The sequence below is a fragment of the Anomalospiza imberbis genome, chromosome 3 (assembly GCF_031753505.1).
Source record: "Anomalospiza imberbis isolate Cuckoo-Finch-1a 21T00152 chromosome 3, ASM3175350v1, whole genome shotgun sequence".
Taxonomy (NCBI): Eukaryota; Metazoa; Chordata; class Aves; order Passeriformes; family Viduidae; genus Anomalospiza; species Anomalospiza imberbis.
In genome coordinates this window covers 71,147,321-71,161,136 of record NC_089683.1, presented here as the reverse complement: position 1 = coordinate 71,161,136, position 13,816 = coordinate 71,147,321, and the positions used below count along the sequence as shown (strand labels likewise).

The following is a 13,816-nucleotide window of genomic DNA, read 5'->3' as shown; positions in this document are numbered from 1 at the left end:
TACATCAAAGTTCTTTTATATAATATTTGAAGTTAAGAATCTGTATTATTATGGACACCAAGGAACTCTCCCCCACCTCCCAGCAGTTTTTCTTGCTACTGGAACATTCCAAGGCTGTGTCTTTGTTTTTATCATCTGCATCACTATCATTCTGATAAAAAGACTGCAGAAACTCTGCTCACTGGGGATACTGCAGTCACTAAGCCTGCTGAGTATCTGCAATAGGCAAGTCACTGACTAAAATACTTACCATAAAAGGCTGTCTGCAAGGATCATACTGTGAGACCATGGATCAGCACCACCAGTTCTGCTCAATATCTAAGACATCAGACTTCATCAAAACCTGTACCCCCACCTTTTTGAAACCACTCTTAATGCAGAACTACCCACCTTTCTACACTGTTTAATATTTCACTCAGCCTTAAAAGACTTGTGTGGTGAAGCTTCTGATAACTCCTTTGGGAGACTATGGCATAGTGTTAAAAATCCTCAGTTAGGAAATGTTTCCTGATATCCAGCCTAGATTTCTCATTTTCATCTGATTAATTCTAGTTACCCCACTGAGTTTATGCCCATCAAACACCTGCAGCCTGATATAGTGTGTCTTGCTTTTAATTGACATTTAGACCTTCCATATATATCTATATATAGCTCTTTAATCTTTTAATTTCAGTCTCTCTCACTGGAGACATATTTTGGTGTGATAAGGTAGTTTTGCATTTTTCTTGCAGCAAAGCCAATGATTATTGTATTTTGAACTAATATGCATGAAAGCAAACTGTGACAAGATTACAGGCTTATTTAAAAACAAATTCCATTTCTCAGTCTTCAGTCTAAAACCAAATATTATACTAATCACATGCTTTGAGTTATAATCTACTTACTGTGTACCAAGCTTCTTGTATTTACTAATAGAGAAAGCATCAATGGTGAGTGCATTCAGTATTATGGCTGGATATAAAATGTATTTCTCAAAGCACTGTAGCCACACATAAAGCCTTTCAAACCACATCAAATGAGCAGCATCTGAAATGGAAATTCAGATAACAGATCGTGGCATCAAATCATCAGCATTTTTTGCACTGGAGTACCATAGAAGACACGAGTTAGCTCACATTAATAAATATAGTCAACCAACTAATTTATGAAACAATGGAATTCATAAATCCTTGGCAATAGAGAAATCAGTTTGCTTTCTGAGTTTAGAGAGTATCTGTTTTGCTGCTTATAATTGTACTCCTGAGACACATTCAGAAACAATAAAAGATAGTACATAGATGCTAGTTTTTACATCATCCAATTATTTAGTCAGTATATTAAACAGTACTCTCAGTGGATGTAATGACCCCAGAGAGGCCCTCTCCAGCTCTGGCACTGACCTGCTGAATCACTTACTCACCTAATCACCTGCTGAATCATCAACTCTGTGCCTCAACTTCCTCATCTTATAGTAGCAAAACACTGTTCATTAGAATGTAAATTACCATTGACCTCACTGATAAATGAAACAACCCCCTGAGATCTAACGACTGAAGAAATATTAGGAGCTAGAAACTGTCATAGATGTTTCTCAAAACACTTAAACAGACACTGTAAGAAGCATCTGCCAGGATCACATCTCACATCATTCCTCTGTAAGGAACAGCTCTTTCTTTTTTGCAGTAGACTTTTCTAACAATACTACAGTGCTTACTATGAGTATTAAACAAAAACCGAATGCTCCATGCAATTCAGCTGCGATGAGAACTTAGGTGAATTGGGTGCAGAAACACTTGTGCACAGATAAAAACAATGCCTTTTTCCTCAAAGCTCAGCTAGACAAGGTTATTAGAAAAACAGTGAACACAAAAAGGCAGAACTTGGTATTAACTCAGAAATAAAAATGCCAGCTACTGAATCTCCAATAATCATCCCTGCAAAATGAAAACAATTATATGTAGACAACCCCTCTTCCATACGCACCTTTTCAATGACAAAGAAGAGATACTGACTCAGTGGATTTCTGCATTCTACAGGCACAGTTCATATTGCACAGGCTAAGACAAAGATCTAAAACCAATCCTTCTGAATTAGGCTGAAGTCATGTTTTGCCAGTACCTTAAGGAAAGGCAATGCTCTTGCAAAAATCCCCCTTCAGAAAATATAAACAACTTCTGTTTCTTGCTGTAACATAAAAATATTCCCTCTTCGTTACCTAAAGGCTACCTCCTAAAAGTTCATACACACAGAAAAATGTCTATTTTGGAACCTAGTTGTTCTTCCCCATTCCTCTTTCCTTCTCCTGAGCTCAAGAACTTCAGCCATGTCCAAAGCTGAGCTCTCTGTAAGAACTCAAGCTTCAGTAAAGAGATAAGCATATCACATAAACCAAACAGAAGGCAGGTGCAGGAGCAGAGAGAGGTCTGTTCAGACAATGGAGACAGAAAAAAGAGCTCACATTCAGAAGGGACCCCAGGGAAAGATGTGGATGATTTGCAAATGGCTTACACAAACCTGTGGGGTACAAAAGCAATAGTAGGGAGAAAGGAGAAGAAAAAATAGCCTAGTATATCAGGGTTTCTTTCTCATTTAGTCCCGTACTAATTTCTACACATCTATATACCATCAGCTGATACATCCTGACTTATCCTGCAGCCAGCCAAGACAATGACAAGTAATAACTGAGTTATCTCACAGTGGCATTGCAAGAACTGGTCTGATAATTGCTATTCTGTGAAACACCTTGAAGTTTGAGGAACTCATCCAAAGTCTATGCAACAAAGCGAGTAATAAACTTGTGGAATTGTCACTGCCAGTTGTTTGTCTAATTGCAAGTAGTCATTTGTCTTTCAATAGCACTACCCTTGTCAAAAAAAAATAGAATTAAAATCTATACAGTAAAAACTCCTCACAGACATCTTATTTTGTGTACTTGTCCTTTCATTGTCTGCATCTGACAACTATGGGGTACTACTGTCCTTTTTCCAAGTTTCTCTTTCTATACAAAGAGAGAACATCTTAAAGTTTAGTTCCTACATTTTTATTACAGAACAAAAGAAAGAAGACAGCCCGTGAGACATATCTATCAAAGGGATTACCTTTTCCACAGTCTGTCTCATCTCAGACATGATAAAAAACCTCTGCAGCAGCCTAAGGGACTGAAATATATATATATATATATATATATATATATATATATATATATACACACACATTATTTTTTCACTCTTGTTTTCTAACACACAACACCAGCTACATTGCAATAATATTGACCCCAAAGTACAGGAATGTGCCACATATAAATGAGGTTTGCAAAAGAAGCAAAAAAAGCCTGTTCCCCACAATAGGCAGCATAAGAAACGCAGCTGGATCTCAAAACAGAAGGAAACCCATCTGTGGAAATCAGTCCAGCAGGTCTCTAACTTCAACCTTTTCGAATGCTGAGTCACTGCATTTAGGAAAACTATGTTTTTTGACAAATGAAGACAGACTTAATCAAGACAAGGCAAAGAAATCCTACAGTGGTTTTTTATGATTAAGTGCTGAAACAAACAGTGCAACTTGGGTATTTATCAGAATTACTGGTTATCAGGGACAGGAACTCCCGGACACTGTTTTCAGCTGGGCATGGTGCTTAATAATATTTATATTCTTTTATAACTTCCTTGGCATATTGCAATAAAAGTTAAAAGGCAGCCTTCAATCAAGTCTCTTGGGTATTTTATTCATACCCAACCCTTGTTTGGAAAGTAAATGTTTTGAAACACATTTTTTTTTTTAAATAAAAAAGATTTAAATTTTTCATGTATGGTTTTTCAGAGAGTGATCTGAATTCTTTTGTGGTCTAGATGAAGAACAGACTAAAGTCCCTCAACAGACTGTACTGCAAATGCTGTCTTCAAACACTTCAGAAACATATATTGAGAATTATTAAGGCGTGGGATCCATCAAGAAATGACAAGCAAGCTTTTGGCTGGTAGCAAAGGCAAGAAGAGAACTGGGGTGGAGGGAGGAAGCTTTCCTTCTCATAACACATTACTTGCTTCAGAAATAATTCTATCAGAACAGGAAATCAGATCTCGACATACTAAAATATTGACTGGTATTCACGTATATCAAGGCACCATCCACTGAAGCCAGCAGACATCAACAAGAAAAAATCTTAAAGAAAATTTCAGTTCTTTTCAATCGTAATGTTTCTCTAAAAGTGTTACAATTGAAATTAGAACACTTAAATTGCACTACATTTGCTAACACATCAGAAAGTAGAAAAAATTTGCCTCAATTTCATCAATCTTTTAAGTTTTTAAATTACGTAGAATGCCAATGTATTAGGCATGAACTATACCATGTCAAGCAACACAGCAAGTAACAGTAATGTAAAACAAAAGGCAGATCAGACAGTGGCTCAGGAAAGATCACATAGAGGCTGTGAAATGATTAAGGGATGGGAACATTCAACATATGAGGAGAAACAGAAGAGCTGGGATTACTTTAACTTTGAGAAGAAAAAGCCTTGGGGGCATCTTATGAATGCCTGATTGGCAGCATTTTTGGGGTATAAATACCTGATGGGGGAAAGTAAAGTTGATGGAGCCACTCTGTTCTCGGTAGTGGCCAGAGACAGGACAAAAGAAATGGGCACAAATTGAAAATCCATTTCCACAAAAACAGTACCAAAACAAATAAACCGCCAAAAAACACAAAACCAAAAAAAAAAAAGCAGAAAAAAACCCCCACCAAAATCCACCCAAATACCACAGTTTGAAGCAACTTTTCTTACTGTAAGAATGACTCAATGCTATGTCCAGAAAGTTTATTTAGTCTCTACACTTGAAATATTAAAAACTGGACACAGCCCTGAGCAACCTGGTCCAGCTGACCCTGCTCTGAGCAGGAGCATCAGACTAGGCCATCTCCAGACGTGTCTGCCTGGCCTCAGCCCATCTGGGCAGTGGCCTGAGAAGACAACTCCTACAGGTTCACAGATCTGCTGGTGATGAAGTGGAAAAATTAAAATAATCAGATACGTGTGCTACTCAAAAGTAAAAGGATCACTTATTCTCCCAGCTCTGTTACTTCTGAGTTTTTTTTATTTTTAGTTCTTCAAACCAAGGCAAGCTGGAAGTCACTGAATCCACTGTTTAGAAAAGATTGTCTTACAAACCTCTCACTTCCCGCTGCTGGTGCTCTTTGCTTTTGAGTATGGGGTGGGAGATCCACAGCCAAGGGTGATGCTTGCGGAGCTGAGGAAGGATGTAATGTGTTACAAATCCCACGGTCCACGCTAAAGCAAACAGCACAATGCTGAGAAATGGCTGGGCCAAAGCAGAGAAAAAGGAAACATAGTTATAATTTACATACATTTTTTAAACATTTTTTTAACAGTTTCCATAACTGTATTTTTGTGTGAACTATTTTTATTCCTATGTTCAAATTCTTGACGCTAGGTGAATATGGATTTTGACATAAGTGTTTTGCACACACAATTAACCATTTTTTTTCCCTGCATAATTGGAGGAAAAAAGGCAAAATGTCAGGCTTATTCATTCTGTCCTCTGGGTTCCATGTCATATGAGCTGTTTAAGGAAAGAGATGTCAAATAAGTAATACTAAAATTAATACAAATATCTAGAAACAAACTGTTTTGCAGATATAACAGCCTTATCGTGACCAGTAAATGCATTTCCACTAACTTCTCTTCCCACAGCATCTATTCATTTCAGTTAAAGCACCCTGTGGTTTTGCATAAGAGACATAATACCTTAGGGGGAAAAAAAAAAATAGATACACACCCTTAGTGACAGAAACACGGTACTGGCACTGACAGCAAATGACAGAACAGCAGCTGCTGTGCAGACAATAAGATCCGATTTCAAGATTTCTTTCTGTGAAAATAATTATTTTAGACACAGTTAGTAAGGCAGCACTATTTTAACCAAAGTAATTATTGTGTTCTCAATTACTTACACTCTGCATTGCGATAAGGCTAATCGGCACTCCCTAATACAAAAGCATTTTCTCCACTCTGATTTGGGAAATTATTTCTCCACACTCCAGGTCTGCTGAAGTAATCACATTTAAATTCTTCACGCCTGATTTTGAATTATATTTTTAAATAACAAAGTTATAATATTGGAGAAATGAAAGCAATACATTTTAATACTGAATCTGATGCTGCTTGAGGAATATAACTCTTTTCCATTATGACCTTCTTATTTTTGGGAATCAAAATTCTGGTTCCATTTCCTATTTTCAAGAACTAATATTTCTTATTCCCTTTCTTTTGCATTACTGAAAAAAAGTCATGCTTTTCCGTCACGTCTTCTAAGACACAACATTAATACATTTATCATGTTCTAAAGTGACATGTCCCATTTCCTGATTTTCTTTTTTGGAAGTCAAATTGCAGCAAGATTTTGTGGATTTCAGACAAGGCTTTTTTCCACTATCATTGAACGATAATGAAAGGACACATCTGCCTTTATGTAAAGATCTGTAACTGTGGTAGGAGTAACTTTGTTTCTAAAGATTGCAAATATCACTGTCCTTACAGCACATTTTTCTTGCGATTAAAATGTCATTCTCAGTAAACAAATAAACAAGATAGCTTGTGATCTGTGCGGTCTTCTGAATTGTACTTCAGAGGTCACCCAAATGCTTTTGTGAGTAAATGAAAATCTTGTCTTGGATTTATGAGAAGGGCATTTAGGTTCAGCACTCAATTCTGCTGCTAAGTTACCAAATGAGAAACTATTTGTAGTTCTTGATTTAGAAGATGACTTATGTTTTAATTCAAATATACCTAGAAACCACATGTGAAAAGCAACCCTTTCGTTAGAACCAGAGGTTCATCTGACTTCCTGGTGGTGCAATCTAGGTAAGCTTAATGAATCTCATCAGAGAAAAAGAAAGAAAAATAAAATAATGATAGTATGGCAAACCTACAAAAAAAGGAGATAGAAAAGAAAGCAAGCAGAACAAGCGAAGAACAGAAGGGTTGTGAATTACCAGGGAAGCTGGTAGCAACCTCTATATTTAGGCTGCCTATCATTCCCTGTTATGAAAGATGCTTCTCAGTAAAAGGTCACCTGCACCAGCACTTCCATTTACAGCAGCAGCCCTTTGAAATGCAGCAGGACTAAAAAGCCTTCAGGCTCTGAAAGTACTTTTGCTTTGTCCCAGGAAACTCCAATACAGCTTAGCTGAAATCTCAAGCAACCACCATGATCTTTGCCCTTCCCAGGCTGCTCAGGAGTATGCAACTGTCTCCAAAAAAGCGGTGCTCCCTCCACTCTGAGAGCCATCCTTCTCTGGACAGCCCTGTACTCTGCATGGGCTACATGTGGTGCAAAGGTGTGGGAGCCCAGTTAGGCCTTTGGAACTCCTCCTGACCACCTTTCCAAAGCACAGTCCTGCTAGCCTGGCTCCTTGGCTGCTGCATTCAATAGAAGAACCACAATGTGAGGGAGCTCACAGGAAAAGCCTTCTCTTCCCTGACTAAACCTTGGCTCCCTGCCTGTCCCCACAGGACTTCACTGTTCAGTTCTCTCACTAGCAAGTAGCACTACTGAAAAAAACACAGTCTAATAAAAATTAATAACGAAATTATTACCAATCCATGTAATGGAAATTATGTTTTAACCTTTTCAGATATTTTTAAAGATGTTGCATATAAAATCTGTGTAAAACAGCAGTATCTGAGAAAATAAAGTGGTGTCAAATTTATATGGCACTATTTCAGCCCTTTTGTGAATACACAGCATGAAAAGTCTTGATCAAGTATCATTTTCTGCACAGCTGAATTCAACTACTCAGTAATCTAAAACAAGCTTCTAAGAACAACAAACACGCTCCAATCACATTCACAAGCTCTTCTGTACAACCCAAAAGGCTTATTATAAAATGGCTGATTTCTCTCACAATCAGATGACTGAAGAAGCTGACACTTTAAAAACCATGTAAAATATTTAGAATTTAGCCGTAAAATCAGCAGAGGTGATAACAATGCACATTTTGGGGAGAGGTGGCATCCTAACTTTCCATTCCGGGCCAGATCACCAAAGAGAATCTTTTCAAGCATTACATTCAGAAAGGAACACATTACACAAATTATATTACCCAGAACTTGTATTTCCCATCTTTCCTTTTGCAACTGTCCTTTTTACAGTGCTCTCATCATTTCTGACAATCCTATACAGAAAAAGGCCTATGTTTTTAAGGAAATTATTATTATTCAGATATTCAACCCCAAATTTGACAATTGCTTCCCATTTCTGGCAATATTGAAGGTGTTTAAAGTATCATATATGTCCAGGTTTGTCCTTCTGTCCTTGCACTGAACTGTCTCAAAATGTAAATATACTACTCAGCTGCTGACTGGCACAATGGTCCACACAGGAGCTCCCTCTTGATGCGGCCAATGCTTTCAAACTTCTCACAAAATTCAGGCTTTTTTCCCTCTAAAACAAAGCTGAGCAGTGCTTGCTTCTGTTCCATGTCACTGCACAGGGGACAGGGTCCCCCAGGAAATGGCAGTTATCTCTCTGGCTGTGAGGAACTCACAGCTACTCTCCAGGAGAAAACCCCAGGCATCGACCTGCTAGAGGTGGACCTGTGGCTCCTGGCTTCCCCGTGGAAGGCAGCTGAAAAGCATGTGCCTACCTTGGACTAAACTGTCTAAAGCAGGATTTTGGATATCATTCCCAAGGCCAGGAACTTATGAGCTGAGTACTGAATAGCTCTATATCATGATGCTTGAGCCCTTCACTGCAATTGGTCCAAAAATGTAAAAATTAAACTCTATTCACAGTTCAAATCTCTCCAGTGAGAGACAGTCACTGTAGAGTTTGGGTTGAAAGCCATTCTACACTCTCCATGTTACACTCAAGGGAAAAAAAAAGAAATTCCAAACCAACATTGCTACCTTTGATGCCTTTCACAAGCAGAATACATTCGAGTGGCACTTTTTTTTTTTGTTTGAATTATTATCACAGAATCATAGAATTGTTTATATGGAAAATATCTTTAAAATCATCAAGATCAACCATTATTTTCAATTAGATTTTTGGAGCTTTGTGCAAATCCTTTTATTAGCTACCTAAATGTTTGTACTAAAGACCGGGAAGGAACCTTGAGTTTGAATGTAAAACGTTATCACCCTCAGGCCACTGCTTAATCTAGTAATCAGCCATGTGGATGCCTACAGAAATTAATTATAATGGTAGGAAGCTCCATTCTCAAAGTTGAATGGTCAATTATCAATCACAGCTGCTTCATAATTCAGGCTTCCAAAGCTGGCAATTCTTACACAGTTATTCAAGGAAAGGAAAAGGGTAAAAGTCATGCAATCAAACATTAGATATGCTGTATTTATTACTCCTAATATCAATGCAAAGCCATCCAGAAAACAATACATTCATTTTCAATATTAACCTTGTTTGCTTTCAGCTGCTTGAGAAGGCGATTTGGTTCTATATGCCTCTGGCTCTCTGATTAAAATGGGTCTTATTTAAATGGTGTTTTGTAGACAAGGCAAGGCTGACTTGGGTGGCATCCTGTCATCTCTTGCCACTGACAGGGTTTAGGAATACTCTCCTCGCAAGGGAGCAGAAAAAATGAGCTACTGTCATGCAACCTCTTCCAAATACTGGTATATTGTTTCACCCAGCTTCTGAACAGTTTGAAGATCCCATTCCAAAACCTCTGGAAGTTATTTTAAATTGGTTTTGAAGAGTCAGCCGAGTCCTACATCCTAAACATGACTGCTATTGCTGAAGCAAGTCAGCAGGGACTATGGTTTGGTTGTGCTCCTTGAATTCGATGCACGTGCATTTTCTCCTGCCTCAGTTCTTCCCTACTTGCCCTATTAGCACTGCATTGGTGAGATAGCAGTGGGAGTCTCCTTGATGTTTAACTGAGACAGAGGTACCAGGTAACACAGGGGTTAAACAAAGAGCCCACATTCATCAGAAATTGCCTTCTCTTTCTTCATCTAATTTCTTCCAAATTAGCACTGCTAATTGACATCGCAAGCAAACACTTCAGCTTACAAATTCTATACAGATTGAAGGAAGCCCAGAGAGACGAAAAAAAAATGAAGGCAAAGAACTAGCAAACTCCAGCAACACTGAAGGAAAGCTGGCTCTGCCTCATAGCAGCAGCAGCATAAAGTATCAAATGTACAGAGCAGAAAAGTGCCAATTCCCAAATCCAGGCATTTCCTGGAGAGCAAAGGTGCCAGGAAGCCCACTTAATTAATCCTAAAAGTGTGACAAAATGAAAAAGTGTGACAGGAATGAAGCATTGTGAAGAGAAGAACTGAACTACTGTGTCTGGAAAATCCCAGTGCAGCTATCCCTGTACTTCTGCACCTTCCACCCCATTGGCTCAAGGACCCAAGTGCAGCTGTGCAGTGTCAGTTTAAGGCAGCAGATCCCTGTCCATGTCGCTGATATAAAAATTGTTAGAGAGTCTGCAGAATTACTTCATTTTGAAAATACAGCCAGGATCTTAGATGCAGATTTTTTTCCACTAATTTTGGGTTTTGTTTTCAATATTTTAAAGCCTTGCTCAAGGTTTCCCTCTGCACTGTGAAAAGAAACCAGTTAAGTGGACAGCTGCAGTAACTGCTTCAGTCCCTGGGCTGGGCTCCATCTGCAGAACAGATGACATCAGACTCTGTATTCCTCCAAGAAAGGCACTATCAGCAAAAGACAGAACTACAGGAGCACGAGAAGCTTTCCATTACATCTGCCATACAGTCCCTGTGTACAAGAACAGAATGTCAATGAACCACCGCAATAACCTACAGCAAAACACCACAGAACACAGCAAAATTCTAACAAAAATACTTTACTTGTTTACTCTGTTTCTAGATGCACACTCATATTTTAGTATCAACTGCTGCAAACAGTTTAGTTTGCAAGAAACTGTAGCTCAATACAAGCAACAAGAAATAGCCATATCCCTTAATCTTATGTAGGCTCTATTAGAGGAAGCAGTTTAAAATAACACTATACACAGTAAAAATTACAATCTAAGAAGCAGCTTAGAAAAGTAGAAAACATTGGTAGTGTAGGATCAATGCATATGCTGAATGTAGGCTGTGTAACACCTTATAAAATGCCTAAGAAATTATTCAAGACGTACATGAGAGATGCATCCCTTTGAAGGGACATCTGGAGGCCAATAGGAACAACGGACTCCCATATCATGTCTAAGGGTCAAAAAATGCACTCTATCTTCCAGAGACTCTCTGACTTCTCCTGGATTTCAGAGAGCATTCAGAAGTTTAGGAATAGCAACCTAGGTTGCAAATGCTCAGATGTGCAGGCACTGGGGATGTCAGGAGGAAGAGCTGTCTGACAGCAGGAAGCAGAACAGCTCACATGACTAATAAATGTCAAACACCCATTCGCATTTCTGGAAACGTGATCTTCCCACATGAACGCCTTATGAAATCAACCTCCCCGGGGTAACAGCAAACATTTTTTAATATAAAAAGACACAAAAAGAAAGATGGGTCACTTCACGATGTTTATGCTGAAGTGAGAAATAAGCTGACACAAACTTACAGCTTCCTGCCAGACAGTAAATAAACAGCCTGCCAAGCAAAGAAGAGATGATGAGATGGCAATGCTGGCACCAGGCATGTACCTCCCTCTCCCATACTATCCTAAGCACTATTCATGTGCTTCTTCCACCTCTGGGTGCCAAGTCTGACAGTGTGCTCCACTTGGCTCAGCTGTGGTGGACAGCACACAGTCAAGAGTATATCCTGGTGCAGAAAAGGCATTCCTGAAAAACAGGTAACTCTAGCCATAGAAAAATAAAGAATAATAGCTGTTTCAAACACGTGTAATTCTGTGGACCAAATTCTGCTCCTCTGCAGTGCACACAGAGAGTTTGGCAGGACTGCTCACCTTTTTGAATGCTTGTTGAGCAATCCAGTCTACCTTGGATACACCAGATTGCCAGACTGAAACTCTGTGCACAGAACCTGTATTAGTTCTCTGTGTACTGGGATGAGAGATGCACCACTCCCCAAGCTCTAAGAGTGCACTTCTCATGGACTATATTAAATAATCAATGTGGCAGAGCCCTTCAAAGGAGCCCTTCAGAAAGGAAAATGGCATGTATCCTCTTCTCACTGCTGGCCTCACTGTAAAGATAATCTATCTGTGCTTTTAGTAAATTAAATTACTAAATGACAATATTTACAAGGTTCCTCAGTAGGCAAAATGGATGAGAGAACTTTGAACAGAAAATAATGAAAGAAAAAGCCTTACCACTGATTCTCTCATTTTTTCTGGGAGTGGATCTTCTGATGAATCTTCAAATCGCTGGCGTAGATAGTGAGGGACATATTTACATTGAATAAGGGACCTGTTTAAAAAAGACTCCTAGTTAATATACCTCAGAACATGTGCAACAGATATGAATATTCCTGAAGGACAGAAGAGGAACAACAGCCTCACATTTCCTTCTTCACATATACATTAGCATTCCTATCTCTGTACAGCTGGAGATTGACACAAACCAGCTCTACCTGTGATCGGGGCAGAAATTCCTCATCAGAATCCTGAGGAGTCTCAGCAGCCCAATCAATGTGACTCAGTCATTTAGAGGAATGAGCAGAGAGGGTACTGTTGCATTTATGACTCTTAGTTCTGTTTCAGCTAAGCTGAAACCAATATGAGAGCTCTTTAGACCCATGTTAAAATGGCTAAGGAAGCCAGTTCTGTACAACCTGTATATTAATTCTGTCTTTGAGATTTATGTGCTATCTCCTCATCCATCTTGAATTTTATGCCATAGGCCATACCTTAAATACTCTTTCCAATCTCCTTAACTTATTTAAAAGAAGTTCAGAGCTCTTTAGAGAAAAAATCTTAAATCTTTTTTTAAGGATGATGCATTTTTACAATTGCGCAATAAACATTTGATGTTGTACATGTATTCTTAATTTTTAGATTTTTAGGAACCACTTCAGTTGCGAAGATTTCATTGCAAATGTTATGAAATTGCTAGCTAGATTTACAAGTTAAAATGCATTTAATAGTTTAAGATTACTTCCTTAAAACAAAAGTTTCAAGGAAGAAAAGTTTCTGTTTTATTAAAGAGGTTCATGAACTCATGTGTCCTTTCTGGGAAGTGGGAGAAAAGGATACATTTAAATTACTTCAAAATTGAAAGAACTCACAATTTCATGCTGATTTGCAATTCACCTATGTATATTTTACTCCAAAGCTAAGAACACTCCCTAATACACCACACAGCTTTACTTCCTTCCATACATAATTTCCATACTGTAATGACCAATAAACTACACACCATCCACACAAAGCTTGATCAAGGTCTCCCTGAGATCCATGTCACACACAGTAGGCTGTGGGTGAAGTTCACGGCAAGTCATGCGAGCAGTTCTTACTGCTTTGCCACATCAGGATCTAGCAATGTATAAATGTCAAGATTCCCTCAATTTTTTGGTAAAGAATTTCTCAACTCTTCAATAAGATTTACTGGGATGACAACTTCCTACTAGTGCTCTAAATCTTTTCCTTCCTCATCAGTGTTGCTATGCTTTTTCCAAGTTTCTCTACTTGGAAAAAAATAGAACCCTGAACAGCATAAAAAATTCTCCACTTCCCCCTTCTCTCTTCTGCATTGCAGAATTGTGCATAATGAACCTAGAGCCTCACCTCATTAATCAAAGGAGAGAACCTCTCTCTGTGAGAGACTCTCACAGGCCCTCTGCACTCTCATCCTAGGATAAAACTGAGATGCCTGTGAAGCAGAATTCCAAATGGCATGTTGATACTGGTGGCACAAAACC

The 13,816-nt window shown here is 38.6% G+C and overlaps 1 protein-coding gene across 3 annotated transcripts in view; it reads right to left on the bottom strand.

Annotated features, from left to right (window-relative positions):
* PCNX2 (pecanex 2) overlaps window positions 1-13,816 on the bottom strand; it is a 151,585-nt gene that overhangs the window by 74,652 nt on the left and 63,117 nt on the right. For all 3 annotated transcript variants that reach the window (XR_010997378.1, XM_068185061.1, XM_068185062.1), the window contains 4 exons: window positions 12,270-12,366; window positions 5,775-5,867; window positions 5,147-5,297; window positions 885-1,026 (listed from right to left, as the gene is read on the bottom strand). Coding sequence is in view for 2 of the 3 variants with exons in the window: in XM_068185061.1 (XP_068041162.1) it covers window positions 885-1,026; window positions 5,147-5,297; window positions 5,775-5,867; window positions 12,270-12,366 (483 nt within the window). In the remaining variant the exon portion in view is untranslated. The remainder of the gene's footprint in view (window positions 1-884; window positions 1,027-5,146; window positions 5,298-5,774; window positions 5,868-12,269; window positions 12,367-13,816) is intronic.